We start from the raw sequence: 18,099 nt of genomic DNA, 5'->3' as shown, positions 1-18,099 counted from the left end.
AAACACCCTGATCCACCACCCCACCAGGCACAGGGCGGAGGAAGGCTGCCTGCACAGCCTCTTCCTCTCCATGCACTGCTCCAAGTGCCTTTAGCTCACCACTAAAACTAGGATCCAGGGCTGTGCAGCAGCACCGGAGGGCAGGCAGCCCGCAGCCCAACCGGCCCCTGTCACCATGACCAACTGACCCATTTGGCCTCGGTTTTGAAGCGTTTTTCCCTCCTTGTTCAGCTTCATCCGAGGCTGGGGTGGGAGGGACACGGTCCCTTACCTGCATGGCACAGTTGGTCCCACACGCAGGGCTGGGAGGCAGCAGGAGCACTGAGGCCACCCAAATTCCAAAGGGTCCTGCAGTTGGGAATTTGCATCGTTTATCTGTCCTATAGGGATGTCCTGGCCCTGGGGATGGAGCAGCTCCTCTGGCTGCAGGGGATGTGGTGCAGCAGTTTGTCCTATGGCTACAGGAGCAGAGCAAGGACCTGGACCTGCTCCCCATTGAAGGACAGGGGTCCTCCTACGTCTCCCAAAGCAGGAACACCCTGGGGCTCTCACTGAGCTGTCCCAAGCATGTTCCCAAAGCCAAAGGAGTCCTGCAGCCTGCCCCTGCCTGAAGCTGGGACCAGGATAGGGGGCAAGCACAGGGATGGAGGACACATGGTGCAGCTGCAGAGCATGCGATGGGGCAGCTGTTGGGCAGAAATGAAGACAGACCTTTATTTACAGTAACAAACAAAAGGGATGAAATAAAACACCGTGACACTTCCCTCCCCTTCTCCCCAGCCCTTCAACGGGGCCTTTCCCATCCCCTTCCAGCCACCAGCCCTGGCCCCTGGCTGTCCAGATGCAACCAGCAAGTGCTGGGGGTCACTCGGCACCAACCAAACCCCCTTGTCCTACCCCCCCCCCCCAGACACAGCAGCATCTCGGCACGGCTCCAGGATCTCCCCAAGCCCCCTGCTGCAGGGACCAGCAAAGGGGAAGCTGCTGTTGATGGGGAGCAGATGGAGCATATTGCACTTGGCTGCAATCTCGGCACCAAGGAGGGGCAGGGGCTGGCAGGATGCGTTCAATGGCACCAGGTCCACAGCCTGGCCGCAGGCATTCAGCATCTCCCGGTGCCTGGTGGGGAGCAAGGCTCTCTGGCCTGGAGGTGTCCCTATGGGGAGGATGCTCCGTGCTGCCCCATGTAACACACCCAGAGCACTGTCCTGGGGTGGTGGCAGCAGGACACACTGTCCCCAGTGCCGGGGGGGCTCTGTGGGGTGTATGCTCCTGTCTTGGCTCAGGTGGCAGGAGGCTCCATTGATCCTCATGAACCAGCCCAGTGCAGGGAAGAGGTAGAGCGTGATGGGACACCGGCCCATCTCCAGAGCCCCCATGGCCCTATGGATTCACCCTTCCCTAGGCAGGACCCGAGCCCGGCTCACCAGCTCCCAGGATGAGGTTTGCAATGGGGGTACCGCTCTCCTCCATCACTCAGCAGTTCACACCGGCGCAGGGAGCCGATGGGACCCTCCTTGGCCGCTAAAGGAGAGCCTGGGGAGGGATCAGCTCCTGGTCCCCCCCCGCCCTCGGCCTGTGCAGCGCCTCAGGAGGAGAAGCAGAGCCCGCAGCACTCCATGCAGATCTCCAGGCAGTCGGCAGACTCGCAGCAGGCGTCGATGATGCCGCAGTCCATGTCGCAGGGCAGGTCGCAGTCGGCGCACTCGCCCGAGTTGCAGCAGCAGCAGCAGATGCAGGAGTCCTCGGAGGTGCAGGAGCCGCACGTGGCACAGTCCAGCACGATGTTGCACAGGGTCAGGAACTCGCAGAAGAGGCAGGAGAGGATGCAGTGGACGCAGCAGTCTGCAAAGGAAGGGACAGAGAGGGAGCAGGGGGGGACGGGAAGGGGATGCAGCATCCAGCACAGTGGATGCTCCGCTCTGTAAGGGTGGAAACCCTCCCTCAGGAATTAATGGAAGGGATGGGGAAGAGGGGCTGGGAAGCGGGCAGTGCTCCAGGGTCCTCCCCTCGACATCCACGGACATGCCCAGACCCCAAGGGAGACCAGCTCTGGAGGACATGAGGACCCTGCTCTGCAGAAGGCTGCCAGGAGGGCAGCTCCAGGGGTCCCAGTGGGATGGAAGGATGCTTCATGAGACTTCCCAAACACGATGCAGGGCCAGAAGAGGAAGGATGTCTGTAAAGCCCCCTACCCCACGCTGGGGATTGCTGGTACCTTCTTGTGCCTCAATAGGGATGTGAGAAGAGGCAGACTTGGAGCTGCCCTTGCTCTTCTTGCTGCTCTGGCTGTTGATGGAGTGGTGCGTCTGCAGCTTTCGGTGAGGCTTCTGGGTGCTGGGCAGGGGACGGAAGATCCCGTTCCCGGTCTCCCCGTTGGCACCACCTGGATCCGGCCCCTTCCCTGCACCGTTCTGCAGCAGGTGGGTGCTGGGGGGCTGCGGGGCTGCTCGTACCTGGGGCTGGCCTGGGGGGAGAGCAGGATGTTACCCCCAGACCCCTGCAGTGATTCATGTGCCTGGTCCCCTGCCATGGCTGGGAAGAAGTGATGCTGACAGATGGAGATGGAATAGAGGTGCAGAAGATATGGCTGGAGGTAGGAGACAGAGGCTCCAGAGAGAGGAAGGGATGAAAAAAGAGCAGGAGATAAAGCCTTGTTGTGAAGGACATGCTGCAACTGCCCAAACGCAGCAGATGACTTGGAGGAGGAGGTCTCCTGGCGTCCAAGCGCTGCTGGACCCTGGGAGGGATGAAGCAGAAGAGATGAAGCCACCGAGGCCAACCAGAGTGGGCACAGAGACACATCAAGGCATGCTCCCCTTGTGCCAAGTGGGTAAGGGAAGAGCCTGTGGCTGCTTCCAGCTGAGAGCCACCCCCGTGGCCAAGCCACCATCCCACAAGCCCTGGGCACGGCGCTGCTGGATGCAGCTCCTGGCCATCCCCATCACCCTCCTGCAGCCAGGGAAGATGAAGCACCACCAGAGAGCCAGGCTGCTCCCTTCCCCAGCACTGCATGAATTGGCCACTTCACTGAAGGTCTCCCCAGCCTCTGGCTGAACTTCTCTGCAGGAGGAGGAAAACAACCATCTGCAGTGTCTGCATCTCCCTCCAGCCCTCAATCACTGCCGGGGCCTTCTCCCTGCATCCCAGCGATGGAGAGCACCGGGAGCGAGGAGAGGGCTTCAGCATCCAGCCCCTGTGCAGCAACACCAATGGAAGCCACAACTAAAACCTCTCTTGATGGTGCTTTGGCCAAACTTTGCCTTTCCTTTCCCGCAGCAGTAAACAAGGGATGATTCAGGCTGGAGGCTCGAGGGCAAAGGCACCTCCGGCCACTGGGAACAGGAGCTGATTTCTGGGCAAGGGTGGCCATGGGGCACGGCGGGGGGGTGGAGGGAACACAGACAGTGGTGAAAATAGAAGAGATGGAGGTTAAGAAAACACAAGTGCCTGCACTCAGTGCCCGGCTCTGCCAGAGCCAGCGGGGCTCCAACCGCGGAGGAAGGTTTAACCGGGTGCCTGGGGGAAACGCGTGCGCTGGGAAAGGGGCTTAAAATAACCAGAGCTGAGTGGGAAGAGCAGGAGGGCAGAGAAGAGGAAAGGAAAACGGGTCCTGGGTAAAACGGGACGTGTTCCCCCTTAAAAGGACCTCATGGAGTGTGCGTCCTTCTCCAGTGCCCTCAACCTGCCGTGCCCCAGTGCGTGCACCGAACCGGGTTGGATGGGTGACCTCCCAGAGCCGCATGGGCAGGATCTGAGGCCCCAGGGACACCCGTTTGGTGTCTGATGGCACCAAGCACCCTGTGGCTCCCAGCCCTGGTCTCCCCAGGGGGTGCAGCAGCACACAACTCGCTTGCTTTGGCATTCTCCATTTCACTGCATTCCTCAAACTAAACTGGTTGTGAATCACAATCATGCTCCGGCTCCAGTGAGTGGCAGCGGGAGGCAGCCGATAATCCCCCCCTTAAGGAAAAATAGCTTCCATTCTTTAGGACCACCTACAGCTCACAGGAACCCAAAGCTCTAAAGGAGACATCTTCAACCCCACCCTCAGGTGGAGCGGTAACACGGGTGTCAGGGCAGGAGCGGGGGCCTAGCCCACCCAATGGCTCCCATCGCATCCACCCAGCAGCACCAAGGTGGGAAAACAGAGGGAATGCCCATGCCTGTGGTTCTTCAACAACCAAACACCCCCTGGACCATCACTTTTTGTATTTCACACCCGAGGTGATGCTCCCAGCACAGCCCCAGCACTGGCTCAGCTCAGGCCCCTGTGGCAGCATCACCAGGGCTCAGTGGACAAACACCCGCACTGCAGCGGTCCTCACCCTACTGGGTCCCCCACCCGGCCATCAGCTCTGCCCAAGGGTGCCTTCCCTTGGACAAACTGAACACCGTGGCTGCCTGAGCTGAGCCTGAAACTCAACACTCAGAGGCCCCAAACCCACAATCCCCACTTGGGATGCTCCCGAGCTGCTGGAGGACTGAACGGTGGCAGGCTTCAACCAGCAGCACTGAGCCCCAGGGGAGCTGGTCCTGGCATCACTGGTGATGGATGTGACCCTTGCTGCCAGCTCCCTCCTGACCCTGCATGAAAATGCCACCATTACCCCCTTCACCATCCCCTAGGGGAGCCTGACTGCGCTCCCCAGGTGCTGCTAAAGCAAGGGCTTTGCCCCCCACAAGTGGTTGTGACCCCCCCATAGCAGCAGCAGGAAGCACTGTGAGGAGCAGGTCGCACAGCCAGGGATGCCGGAGGCGATGCTCCCTGGGGAGCTGAACCTCATTTCCCAGGAAGAGGGCCCATTTCCTGCACCCAGCACCCAGTGCAAGCCCAAGGTCAGCCACGTTCCTGCCATGGGGTGGGCTGGGAGGGGGCTGTGCGGGGCTGCTCCACGCAGGGTGCAGCAGGCTGCAGCGTGACTCAGAGGTGCAGAATGTCTGTGGGCAGCCGGCCCAGCTCCCAGATGCTCTGCAAGGGCTCGAGCTCTGGTGGAGGGAACGTGCACGCTCCTCGTTCCACATGCGCCAGGAGCACCCGGATTTCACCGTCCCTTCCCCTTCCCACCCTGCTCCTCATTCCCACCCTCCCTCTCTCCTTTGGGAAGCATCCATTCACTTTACGCCCTTTGGAAGGGAAAGCTGCACGCTCACATCCAAGAGAAGGGGAATGGATCTGTGTGTAAGGGGCAGCCTGGGAGCGAAACCCTCAGATCCAGGCAGCGGGCCAGGGAAAGGATGGACGGATCCAGGAGAGCCTGGCTCCAGGCTCCCACATCTGCCAGCTCTGCTTCCCTTCCCTTCCCTTCCCTGCAATGGGAAACAGAGCAAGGGCACCCTGGCTCCCACCTCTGCTCCCACCCTGGTATTTCTCACATCAGGACACAGCAGCTCTGGAGCAAACCCCAGTCCTCAGTGCAGACGGTCCTGCCCCTGCTCCTTCAGGCTTTGCACCACCTCACCCTTGCCCTGGGAATGCCAAAGCCAAGAGCTTTCTCAATGACAGGCATCTCCCTTTGCTCCAGCAAACAGCTCCTGTGAGCACAGAGCCCGATCTGCTGGGAGCTCACCTCAATCCCACTGTGGATTGTGGGATGCTCCATAGAGCAGCCAGCTCTTTCCCCCAGGGATTGGTCCCTCTTCCCACCACAGCATCCCAGCAGGACCCTAACACGACCCTGAGCTCCTCCAGTCGCTCGCCCTCATCCCCCTCCAGTCAGGTCCAGGAGCGAGGGCAGGAGAGGCATGGGCACTGCAGGATGCGCCCTTCACTTTCCCCAGGTCCAGGAGACTCAGGCTCACTTAAAGCCCATTGCTTTGATGTGGGGAAGAGCACAGTGAGGAGGAGATGGCTCCCACCACAGCTCCTGCCTTTTTAAGGAGCCCTATTACTAAATAGACAGCAGCACCCCAAAGCACGGGCACCCGGAGGTGTCCGGAGCTGCACGGAGGGAACCACTCACATGTCACAGCTTCGGGAGCGCCTTTGAGCTCGGCCCGGGGACCCTTTGTTAGGACTTTTCCGGATTCATCATCTTCCAGGGGCTTCTCCTTCTTGGATGCCACAGGCCGGGCGGGCGGCCGGGGCTCTGTCGCTGGTGTCGCAGGTGTCTGCCTTGGTGATGGGTGCGAGGTCTCACCCGCCTCTGCAAGAGAAACCAGCAAAGACCCCAGTCACCCCAACCTGCAACGCATCCCCAACCCACAGCACATCCCCAACCCACAGAGCATCCCCAACCCGCAGCACATCCCCAACCCGCAGGGCATCCCCAACCTGCAACGCATCCCCAACCCACAGAGCATCCCCAACCCACAGCACATCCCCAACCCACAGCACATCCCCAACCCACAGCACATCCCCAACCCGCAGCACATCCCCAACCCGCAGGGCATCCCCAACCTGCAACGCATCCCCAACCCACAGAGCATCCCCAACCCACAGCACATCCCCAACCCGCAACGCATCCCCAACCTGCAACGCATCCCCAACCCACAGCGCATCCCCAACCCAAGGAGCATCCCCAACTCGCAGCGCATCCCCAACCTGCAGCTCATCCCCAACCCAAGGAGCATCCCCAACCCGCAGCGCATCCCCAGCCCAAGGAGCATCCCCAACCTGCAACGCATCCCCAACCCACAGTGCATCCCCAACCCAAGGAGCATCCCCAACCCGCAGCGCATCCCCAGCCCAAGGAGCATCCCCAACCTGCAACGCATCCCCAACCCAAGGAGCATCCCCAACCCGCAGCGCATCCCCAACCCGCAGCGCATCCCCAACCCGCAGCGCATCCCCAACCCAAGGAGCATCCCCAACTCGCAGCGCATCCCCAACCCACAGCTCATCCCCAACCCGCAGAGCATCCCCAACCCACAGCTCATCCCCAACCCACGCATCCCCAACCCACAGCGCATCCCCAACCTGCAGCGCATCCCCTCTGCCCCTGTGGCTTTTGAAGCCCAGAGTACACAGTGGGGGCAAGAGCTGGAGGTTTGGACTGCATCATCCTGCAGCTTTTCAGCCAAAGCCAACAGTTCGGCAGCACCCTCCCAAAATCCCTGCCGAGGTCCCACATTCCTTCTCTAAAAAGCCAGGGATCTGGTTACACTCGGCGGTTCAGGCTGGATTTTTTCATCCCCCCTTCCCATAAAAGAGTCTCCCTTGCAGGAACCAGCTCCCCTCATGTTCCTGGTTGCTGCTTGCCCCTGTGCAAGCAAACCCCAAAACAAGAGATGTGTTATTCCCCACAGGGATAAACCCCAATGCCACACAGCCCCACACAGAAACCCAGGGAGGAGAAGGCACAACCACCTCCCACAGAGCCAGCACTACAGGCTGGGGCTGTCTGCCCCCCGTGGCAGGGGGTCTGTGGGGTGCTCAGTGCGATGCTAAGTTCCCCTACCCACCACAAGCCCCCTCCTCGCTGCCCCATCCCTCTCCCCAGCACCCAGAATAGCAACTGCTTGCACAACAGGGGCTGGACCACACTTTATATAAAGCTAAATTATAGCTTGGGCAAAAGGAGGGAGCCCAAAGACCCGTAATTTCCCTGTCTATAACAAGAGGTTCTACACACAGACAGGCAAGGGCGGGTGGGGGGAAGAGAGACCTCGGACACTTCATTATACTCAATATAACAAGAGCTCCTACAAGCAGGAGCCGGGGGGGAAGGCAGGCAGACCTCACACCTATAATTATAGGGGCTATAACAAGAGGCCCTACAAGGGAGGTGGAGGGCTCCATCCCCACGGCGGGGTCAGCAGGAGCCTGGACATGCTGCAGAAGGGCTGTAACCGGCCTGGAATGATGCTTGCTCTGCTACACCCCATATGCTCATCCGGCTGCCTCAGTCTCCCCATAGGACCATCCCTTCTGTGCACCCTGTGATGCTGATCCAGCTCCAGGTCAGAGCTGGGATTGAAAGCTCATCAGGCGAGGGGGTTTTGGGGCTCAGTGAAGGGAGATGCAGCAGCTCCAGCTGGATTCTGCACAGCCACTCCAAACCCCAAGCAGAAGGGGAGCACCCAACCCCAGCAAGGTGAAAACTCATTCCCGTGGCCCTGGAAAGCCCAGGGCAAAACAGGGAGGAGAGGAAAGCAGGCTGTCCTCCACCTCTAGGTGTTTGCACACAGGCGTGGTGTACAGGTGAATAATAACCACATGCTTTGCATCCTCGTCCTCGGTCATGTCCCAACCTGGACCGGCCTGAGTCAGACCTGCGGCATTTGGTGCCTGTTAGAGTAGAATGCAAACCTGGGGAGCTCTGGATGAAACCTTGGGGCAGGGGTACCCAGTGCAGGGCAGGGATCTGAGCCGATGGGCACTGGTGCAGCTGGGAGCTGCTCCGGTTTAAGCTGTGGGATGCCCGGAGCGTTGCTCAGGGCTTGCACATCAACAGCCAAGACCACATCCCTTGCCCACTCCAAGCCCATTCCCGAGGGGCAGAGGACAAGGAGGGTCTGTTCAGACCCTGAGCTCCGTGTGGAAGCACGGATAGTACGGATGTCGAGCTGACTGCTAAAGACAAGGCTCCGGTTTTGCCATGTCCACTTCACACATACAATTACCCTGCACAAGAGGTCTCACACACAACCGCAGCGATGCAGGGAGGAAGATGGCAATTAAATTAACTCCCACTGGAACAAGCTGGCCACAAGAGAGACCAGAATAGACAGGAAAGAAATGTGGGGAAGTTGGTCCTTGCTTCCCTGCTGCTGCCTGGCCGTGGGGAGCAGACGGATGGCTCTGACCCCCAAGTGCACAACATCCCGTGGGAACGAGCTGGAGAAAGGCTGTGTCTGCCCTCATGGTCGCATCCTGATCCGGGGCAGGGCTGGGGGGCAGCAGGACACACATGGGCTCAGCATCACCCCTGCAGGGTCCAGGCACTTTCCAGCCCACAGGGAAAAGCACATGGAAACGCTCAGGCATCAATCCTGATGGCACCAGGAGAGACAGACAGAGGGGCACCCCATGCAGACCAGGACGGACACATGATGTGCAGCTCCACAAGGGTCCTGTGCAAATACCTCTGTCCCCTCGGCTGCGTGCCCTCATCACCCCTCTGAACACTTGCTTTGGGGCACAAAGCCCCCCAGTGGGGGTTTTCTGCTCCAAACCACACTGAGCTGAGCACAGAGGGTGAGCTCTGTCCCCCACACCACTGGGATCTGGCGGGGGAGGTCCCCTTTTCCTTCTGCTTCCAGGGCAGGGAATGGCTTCTCCCCTCCCCTGCTGCCACCAGAATAAGACCAGGCTTGACCTAAATCTGACGGGTTTAAAACCAGCCACAAGCCCAGGCAAAACACAGACAAATCCCTAAGAAGAGCTGGCCCCTGGGATGCGACATCCATCCCCTTTCCCACCTGCACCCCCAGCCCCTTCCCAGCCAGGCAAAAGCTCATCTTGTGATGGAGAAACAGCCTGGGATGAGGGTCCAGGTCTCTGCTCCCCCGTTCTGCACCACCTCTTGTGCAACACAGGGAGAAAGGAAGGCAACACGGTGCAGGGAGAGGACTCACGTGCTCATGAGAACAGAGGTAGTAATAAGGCCTTTAAACACAACAAGCCAGGTAAATGACAGGGCTGCTGTGAGGTACAAGGATTAGGCAATGGGATAGACGGTGTGGAGCTCCTTTCTTTGCCTCCTGGTTGCCAGGCCCAGGAGATGCACACGGGGCAGGTTTGCTGACTCTTCTCCCCATTTACAAAGTCCAAATCCCGCCGTCATAACCGCCCCAAGACATCCAAACCTAACACCACGGGTCCCAAGTCCTGCTGACTCCGAGAAGCTCACGAGGCTCTCCTGTCCCCCCTTCCCTTTCCCCTTAATCCCTCAGGAATGGCTGGTCAGGGAGGAGATAACGTCGGATGGAGACAGCAACAGAGACAGTCTAGAGAGGGGTTTGCCATTAACAACACGCTACCTTGCAGCAATATTTCGTTTGGGAGCTTTCTAATCTGCTTTATGCAGATAAAACAAGTGTGTGATCGCCCCTGCCTTTCCTGTACGCACTGCCTGGCCCAGCCAGGTGCCTGCCTGACCTATTCCAGGGTTATTTTAGAGCTTGATGAAGTGGTTTCAAGTGCAGAAGAGACAGCACTGAGGCAAATCCTTCCAATCCCGCGAGCCAGGCCGGAGGAGAGGAAAGCAAAGCTCTGGTTTGGAGGTTTGCTCAACTGGGAAAGATCCAAATGGCTTATTTACCTTCAGTCTGAAATTAATGCACCGAAGCCTTTTCAGGTCCTAGGATACAGAGGGAAAGGAAAAGGAGGGCGGGAGGAGAAGGAGAAGCACCCAGGGATGGATCCCACCCAGCGCATTTGCCCCCGTGTCCCTCTGCTCACCTGGGCAAAGCTCTGGATAAACAGCTCAGCCCTGGGACAAGGAGGAATCCGGTCCAAAAAGTAATGGGTTTCTATGAAAAGTCACTTCCTAAATGCAACAAAGCAAAACAAAGCCAAAAACCCCACAAAACCCCAAATAGCTGCAGCCTGGGAGTTGTTGGGTTTTGTTATTTATAGCCCTTGGGTGGGTAGGAAGAGAGGAATTTTGGGCCGGGCACACAGGCCAGGATCAGCATCTATCCCGACCATCTGCATCTGACCTCAGCTGAAAGCTCCTCCAGCAACAAACCCCCAACTCCAGGGTCAGAGCACAAACCCCAGCCCAAGGTGTCCCCACAGACCCCATCACCCAAAGGTCCTCATTGACCCATTGGCTCCTGATTGGAGGCACAGCCTTAAGAAGGAACTGCTCCTACCTGAGAGCAAGGACGCTGGGATGGTGGGATAACCCTTGAGAAAGGGGTTGAGGGACCAGGTTTGTACCTCCAGCTGCCAGGCCAGCCCATCTCCCAGCATCAGGCCTGGGCTCTGCCTAACCCAAAGAGCAACATCGAACATCCCAAATGCACCACAACAGCCAAGGAATGGAGAAAAATGATGGAGAAACACAAGGGGTCAAGGAGCCAGACTGAGGTCAAACCAACTTCCATGGGCTTTTTTGAGGAGCACTGTGCTAGCTCGGTGCTCCCCAGTGCCACGGGATGCTGGCATGGATGAAGGATGCCACCGGAGGTGCTACAGCATCCCAAGTGTCCTTAAGGACAAGCAATTACCCTTGAAGCCTAGAAAGCAGCTAACGTGATGCCTATCAGATCTAAGGAGATTCTGGGAATTACAGAGCGAGGAGCCAGGCTGCTGTGCTGGAGAAAATTAAGGCGAGACTAATTAAGGACCATGGCAGTGCAGTAATTGTGTAACCTTACGGGTTAAACCAGCGCCGGTTCGGCCGGGCAGGATGTGTCTTTCCAACCTGCTTAGACAGTCCTTAGGAAAAGTTAATTGAAGAGCGGATAAATGTGAGCTGTGGCCATCGTGATTAACAGCAATAATAACTTGCACTCCCGCAGCACCCGAGAGCTGCCCAGCGCACAGCTTTAAGCCAGCGCCCATCACACACAGCCCCATCCCCACGTGTTGTACATCAGCACTGCTGTGACATAGAATCATAGAATGGTTCGGGTTGGAAAGGACCTGAAGATCATCCAGTTCCAACCCCCCTGCCATGGGCAGGGACACCTCACACTAAACCATGGCACCCACGGCCTCTTCCAACCTGGTCTTGAACACTGCCAGGGATGGAGCATTCACAACCTCCCTGGGCAACCCATTCCAGTGCCTCAGCACCCTCACAGGAAAGAATTTCCTCCTTAGATCCAATCTAAACTTCCCCTGTTTCAGTTTTAACCCGTTACCCCTTGTCCTGTCACTACAGTCCCTAATGAAGAGTCCCTCCCCAGCATCCCTATAGGCCCCCTTCAGATACTGGAAGCTGCTCTGAGGTCTCCACTCAGCTTCTCTTCTCCAGGCTGAACAGCCCCAACTTTCTCAGCCTGTCTCCATACAGGAGGTGCTCCAGCCCCTGCTCATCCTCGTGGCCTCCTCTGGACTTGTTCCAACAGTTCCATGTCCTTTTTATGTTGAGGACACCAGAACTGCACACAGTGCTCCAGGTGAGGTCTCACGAGAGCAGAGTAAAGGGGCAGGATCACCTCCTTCGACCTGCTGGTCACGCTCCTTTTGATGCAGCCCAGGATACGGCTGCTTTCTGGGCTGCAAGCGCACACTGAAGCCAGCTCATGTTCATTTTCTCATCAACCAACACCCCCAAGTCCTTCTCCACAGGGCTGCTCTGAATCTCTCCTCTGCCCAACCTGTAGCTGTGCCTGGGATTGCTCCCAGCCAAGTGTAGGACCTTGCACTTGTGGAGCCATTCATCCCGTTGAGGAAGCACTCAAAAGGAGTTTGCCCAAAGCAACATTCTATGGGGATGGAGCCCAAAGCTTTGCAGTTCTGGTGCTTAACTTCCTACTTGGGGTTTGAGAGACCCCAGAGAGGCTTTGGAGGTGCTGAGCATGGCCTGGATGGTGAGAAAGCAACAGCATGCCTGCTTGCTGAAGGAAAGCAGCCAACAGTGAAGCCATTTGGGTGGAACGGATGGAGGCAGCTTGTTGTCCAGCTTCCTCTTCCTCACCATGTGAAGGCAAAGCTGCTGTGGGGAATATGCTGCAGAACTGGCACTGAAAGTGGCCAAACCAGGTGAGCATCATCCTGCCCTGGGCATGGCTGCCTGCACTGGGGAAAGGAGCCACTGGGAGCCTCCTGTGCACGCATGGGAATCCCAAAAAGAGGATGGACTGGGGTGAAAGCGCTTCCTGAAGCTACTATCTGCTCCCTGACACAGGGATGCACTGATGCAGACAGCGGGACGGCACCCGAAGGGAAACCTTCCCTCCAAGCCAAACACCGAGTGCAAGGAGGCTGCCAAAGCGTGGCTGAAGATCAGAGATGGAGGAAGCATGGACCCAGGCCCACGGTCCAAGTGGACAAAGCCTGAAGGTTGGAATCTGGGGCAAACCAACCCCAATAACCCCGTCCCTCCTGCCATGTCATAGCTCATCCCCACTGGTCCAACCCAAGCCCAGCACCTGGGGAAGGGAGGAAACGGGAAGGAGCTGCCAGCACCGGGAGGGACTGAGGTGGGTCCATCCCGCACGGAACGCGGCGCCCATCCCATGGGAAGCTCGGCTGAGCGAGGCGGAACTCTGGGAATAAAAACAACCAGAGGAACTACAGCAAACGCCCAGCGGAGAGCTCGAGTTTCTGCAAGGAACAGACTCGAACGGGCGCTTCCCAAGGAAATTCAATCGGGAGCGGCACAGCCCCACAGGGCTCTGCTGCTCGCTGGGAACCAGGAGCAGCTGAAGCACCAGCAATCTGCTGGGCTGTGTTTACCTCGAGTCCTGGTGGTGGTGTTCAAAGGAAAGACCAAAACCCCAAAGCATTTCCCTGAGCAGGCAAGAAACTGTGAAAGACAAACAGAAATTCAGCTTTTTGAGCAAAAAATAAAGGGCTTTATTTGGGGTTAAAAAGATAAATGTATACTGTTTCTTTGAGGGCTTTTTTAGTTTTGCTCCGCTGAGCTTCAAGGATGTCTGCATTTAAATCAGTGCACACACAAGCAAAGACCCTTCTATGCTGACCCTGGAGAGGGTTCTGTTTGCTGCCACCTCCCTTGCAGAGGCTGGTAATGGGAACCTAAGTGATGTGGTACTGACTCCTGGCCGGCCTGCGGTGGCCAGGGCACCCATGGGTGCTCAGCACCCTCATGCAGGCAGTCAGGCCCCAGCAGAAAGAATTCAAGAAGTGTGTGCGAGCATCCCGTTCCTGCCCAAATGGAGCAGGGATGCAGCCAGTGTCCTGCTGGGATGGGGAATCAGGCAAACACCAGGAGAAAGGTTTTCCTTCTGAAGATGGGATTTGCCTCAAGCATCTCTCCATGGGTTTGCTTCCCCTATGGAAAGCCGCTCTCCTGCTGTCCCTGGTCCTCCTCCTCTTTCTCCCCAAGGAGGGAAGGACAAAAATAATCCCATCAGCCAAAGGGCTGTTTTTCTCCTGTTAATTCCTCAGAAAGGGTAATAATTAGAGCCCACATACTCCATGGGGGCAATGGCCTCTTCTCCCCAGGCTGCTCTGCAAACTACCTGTGGCTATTTCAAGCCCGATGCGCCCGTCCCTGTGGGGTGGGAGGAGGCTGCAATGGCACCGGGCCCATCTCCAGATTGATGCCAAGGAATAAACTCCAAGAAACGGGCTTCATCTCAGGCTGGGAAATGGGAGCAAGCCCAGGAATGCCAACCTGACCTGCCCACGACGCGCCAGCCTGAGCCAAGCCGCACAGCACCTCCATCTCCATGTTTCTGTCACGGGTTTGGTGGTGCAGAACTCCCTGGTCTCATCTGCAAAGCATCAGCCAGGGAGCAGAGCACAAATTCCCAGGCTCCGTGTGCGTGACAAAGCCCCTGGACACTGCCCAAATGGCAGTGGCTGCACCGAGATGTCACGAGGCCAAACAAGCACGAAGGACAGCTTGGACCGGTCCATTCATTGCTCCCCAGAAACAGAAAAGAAAGGAAGAGGGAAGCAACAGGAGCAAGGATTCAAAGCTCAGGATGTGCAACTGGAAAGCGCTCTCCGAGACACGACAAGGATGGTCCCTCAAGCGTGGAACCCGGTCCCTGGAGCATGGGCAGATGGAAGCTGAGGGTGTCCTGGAGACAGTGCTAAATGTGGGTCTGAAGGAGGCAAACTTGGTGCTGCTCTGCTCAGTTTCACTCACCCCAGCTCCACGCTGCCCTCCAGGGATGGCTGGATGAGGATGGAGGTGACCCCCCCACCATGGGCACACCGAATTGGGCACCATATTGGATGCTATCTGCACACACTGTGCACATCCAGCCGCTGGCACCACGGAACAGCAGCGAGGCCATTTCTTTGGATGCATTTATCGTGGTTTCAGCCTAGTTTGGGCACATTTTAAAGCTACTTTTTAAAGCAACCCACACTTGGTCTCACGCAGGGCTCCTCCTTAACCCAGGCTGGTGACAAACTCCCGTGCAAAGGCTTTTCTGCACTAGATCCATGTGTTAACAGTGCAGTTTCCCACCTGGAGAGGAAAGGGAATGGAAGGGAATCCAGAGCACTGAGCTCCACACGGCCCCTGCGGCTGCAGCACAAAGCAGCATAAGAGTGCAGCCGGGAAGCAGAGCCCGCAGCATCCAGCTGGAAAAGCTGGGGGAAGAGAACAAGAGGATGTATTCTCCAACACTTGGGCCCAGCCACGCTCCAGGCCAAAGCCAACAAGGGGAGATCCAGCCGTGCTCAGCTCCCTCGCATCAGCGTGCCTGGGGCTCCCGAAGCACAGCTCCTGCCTGCTCAGGGGGTTTGGTCCCTTGTATGTGGTCCGACAGCACAATGGGGGCTCCCACCTCTCCCCATCACCCTCCTGCACTGGCATTTCTTTTCTTTCACATCTTAATGCAGTTTCCACATGTGAACCATGGTGAGGACCGTTGCGGGACGCCAGCACAAGTCCTTAGAACCACAGCAGAGCCACCACAATCAAAGGGCTCAGCTTTCCCCACGGTAAAAGTGACGATTCCCAAACTTTTTTCCATTCCCTTCTCCATGGCCTGATCCTGCATCCCACCGCAGAGCCCCTAGGAGTTGCTGCAGCTGGGGAAGGGCCCCCCCAGCCCCTCACACCGCCCTCAGGGGGGGGTTTAACCCCTTCAGTGCCCCTCACTTGGCCCAGCAGCAGCAGCTGATGAAAAGTTCGTGCTGCAGCTCCCGGGGGGCTCACCCGCATCCGCCGTGTCCGCACGCTCAGTGCACACGCACACGTGCACACTCACACACATACTAAGGCACCCCCTTCAATGCTCCCCCCAACCACTCACATACTCCACCATATAAATCCCCCCCCCGAGCTGTGCTTTACATCCCCCCCCCCCATGTTGTCCACCCACAACCACACACACAAGGGGACCCCCCCTTTCCATGTATACGCACTGTAGCCAGGAATGTGCCCCCCGCGGGGCACTCCCAGCCCTGCAGCTTGCACAGGGACCCCCAAACCCGCACATACAAAGTGACCCCCCCCAGCCCTGCAGCTTGCACAGGGACCCCCAAACCTGCACATACAAAGTGACCCCCCCCCAGCCCTGTAGCTTGTACAGAGACCCCCAAACCCACACATACAAAGTGACCCCCCCCAGCCCTGTAGCTTGTACAGAGACCCCCAAACCCGCACACACACAGTGACCCCCCCCAGCCCTGCAGCTTGTACAGGGACCCCCAAACCCTCACATACAAAGTGACCCCCCCCAGCCCTGCAGCTTGTACAGAGACCCCCAAACCCGCACATACAAAGTGACCCCCCCCCCAGCCCTGCACATAGGGACCCCCAAACCCCCACACACACAGTGACCCCCCCAGCCCTGCACATAGGGACCCCCAAACCCCCCCCACACAGTGACCCCCCCAGCCCTGCACATAGGGCCCCCCTCTCTTGTCGCGCACACACCAGGACCCCCGCAGCCTTGCACGTCCCCGTTGGGCGCACACGGAGCCCCCGACGCCGTGCACCCCTCCGAAGCCCCGCACACCCCCGGCCCCCCTCGGCTCCCCAGCAGCACCCCGGTACCTGGCTGCGGTCCCGGCTCGGCTCGGCGGGGCTCCGGGCGGCTCTGCCGGTGGGCGCTGGCCTGGGACATCGGTGAGGGGCGCGGCGGCTGCGGCGGAGACAGCGCGAACTGCGAGACCCCCCCCCCCTTCCCCGGGACCCCGGCCCGGCCCCCGCTGCAGCCCGGCCCTCCCCCGCCTCCAGCCCGGCCCCGGCCGCGCTCACCTGGGCCCCGGCTCAGCCCCCGCTGCCCGGACCGGCCCCGCCGCCCGCCCCGCTGGTTATAAAGCGCCGTCGGGGGCGGCGGGGCTGGGCTCGCCCCGCTCCGCTCTCCGGTTGCTCTCCCTGATTCCTCCCGAGCTCATTAAAGGAGAAGCTGCGAGACCGCCCCGTGCCCCGGAGCCGGAGCCGCTCGATCCCAGCGGCAGCCTCGGGGCCGGGGCTGCTCCGCGCTGCGGCTCGGCTCTGGTTTCCCCTGGGGTAGGGGGAGAACGGGGGCTGCCACTGCCCGGCCGTGCTCGGGATCGGGCAGCGAAGAGGCCGCTTTTACCCTCTGCCTCCGCCACCCCTCCCTGCCTCAGTTTCCCCAGCTGACATAAACGAGGTTCGGCTCCCCAGGGCGCTGGGAGCGGAGGGGACGGTGTCACAGCCATCACCAGCCCCAGAGTCACGGTGACACGGAGCTTCCCGGCAGCAGCAGCGTGTCCCATGCGGGCCTTCGCTCCGGCACAGGGTCCCCATGAGGCTTGGGCCTCGTGCAGAGCATCATGTAGGAGCTGGTGGGACCGTTTCAAACGTGGGGGGGGTTTTATATCACTGCTGTTTGCCTGCCTTTAAAGAGCCCGGCATTGCACAGCACGCAGAGAGGTTGGGGCTGCTCCAAGCTCCTGCAGCCCAGCGTGAGCCTGGATTTGGGGTGCCCTCCCTGCAGTGTTGGGGCTGGGGTCACCCCAAGCCACCACTTCCCTCTGCCATCACTTCCCGGACACGCTGCGGGTCTGGGCAATGCTTGGTGTTGCAATGCAGAGCTCTGTGTTCCCAGAGCAGGGCTGTGCCCATGGGACAGCCCCGATGACTCCCCGCAAACCCGCTGCTTTCCTGCATGGGGATGCTGCAATCCTGCTGCTGCCTCCTGCGTGGTGATGTGGCATTTAGTGCGGTGAGGGGTAAGGGGAAAGGGTTGGGATGTCACCACTGCGGCTGCATGTGTCAGGAGGGGGAAAAGTGGGACTGGGGGGACCCAGCGTGCTCAGGATCTCTCTGAAAGCTCCAGCCTGGAGCCAGGGAGATTGAGGTCGTGCAAGACCTCAAGCACTGGTCTGCTTTAAAGCCAGCTTGTCACCATGGCTTGTGCCTTTTAAATAACCCTCCCAAGAGGAGCATCCCTGCCTGCACCTAAAATCCTGCGGCTGGAGCTGCATCCTCCGCACAACCAGCACCATCCAGGCCACCCCACTGAGCCAGGCGCTGCACATCAGTCCCTGCTTGGCAGGTTGGGAAAACAGGGATCCCCACCTGGCCAGAGCCCTGGTGCATGGCGCAGGATGGGGTGCAGTGGGATGCAGGGGCCCTC

The 18,099-nt window shown here is 59.0% G+C and overlaps 1 protein-coding gene across 2 annotated transcripts; it reads right to left on the bottom strand.

Moving 5' to 3' along the window:
• Positions 1–694: 694 nt before the first annotated feature.
• On the bottom strand, positions 695–16,774 carry MDFI (MyoD family inhibitor). 2 transcript variants are annotated; one of them, XM_062605606.1, is made up of 5 exons: positions 16,752–16,774; positions 16,548–16,635; positions 5,964–6,146; positions 2,219–2,467; positions 695–1,845 (listed from the first exon to the last, which is right to left on the bottom strand). In XM_062605606.1, the coding sequence occupies exons 2-5, from the start codon at positions 16,615–16,617 to the stop codon at positions 1,589–1,591; spliced, it is 759 nt and encodes a 252-aa protein (XP_062461590.1). In that variant the 5' UTR covers positions 16,618–16,635; positions 16,752–16,774; the 3' UTR covers positions 695–1,588. The 2 variants fall into 2 exon arrangements, with proteins under 2 accessions (XP_062461590.1, XP_062461589.1); XM_062605605.1 differs by lacking the exon at positions 16,752–16,774 and having other exon boundaries at positions 16,548–16,682.
• Positions 16,775–18,099: the final 1,325 nt, after the last annotated feature.

The sequence above is a fragment of the Pezoporus occidentalis genome, unplaced genomic scaffold, assembly GCF_034315485.1.
Source record: "Pezoporus occidentalis ecotype Australia unplaced genomic scaffold, CSIRO_AGI_Poc_V1 ctg92, whole genome shotgun sequence".
In the NCBI taxonomy this organism is placed as follows: Eukaryota; Metazoa; Chordata; class Aves; order Psittaciformes; family Psittacidae; genus Pezoporus; species Pezoporus occidentalis.
Note: the sequence above shows the minus strand (reverse complement) of the source record. Positions and strands in the feature narration are given on the sequence as shown.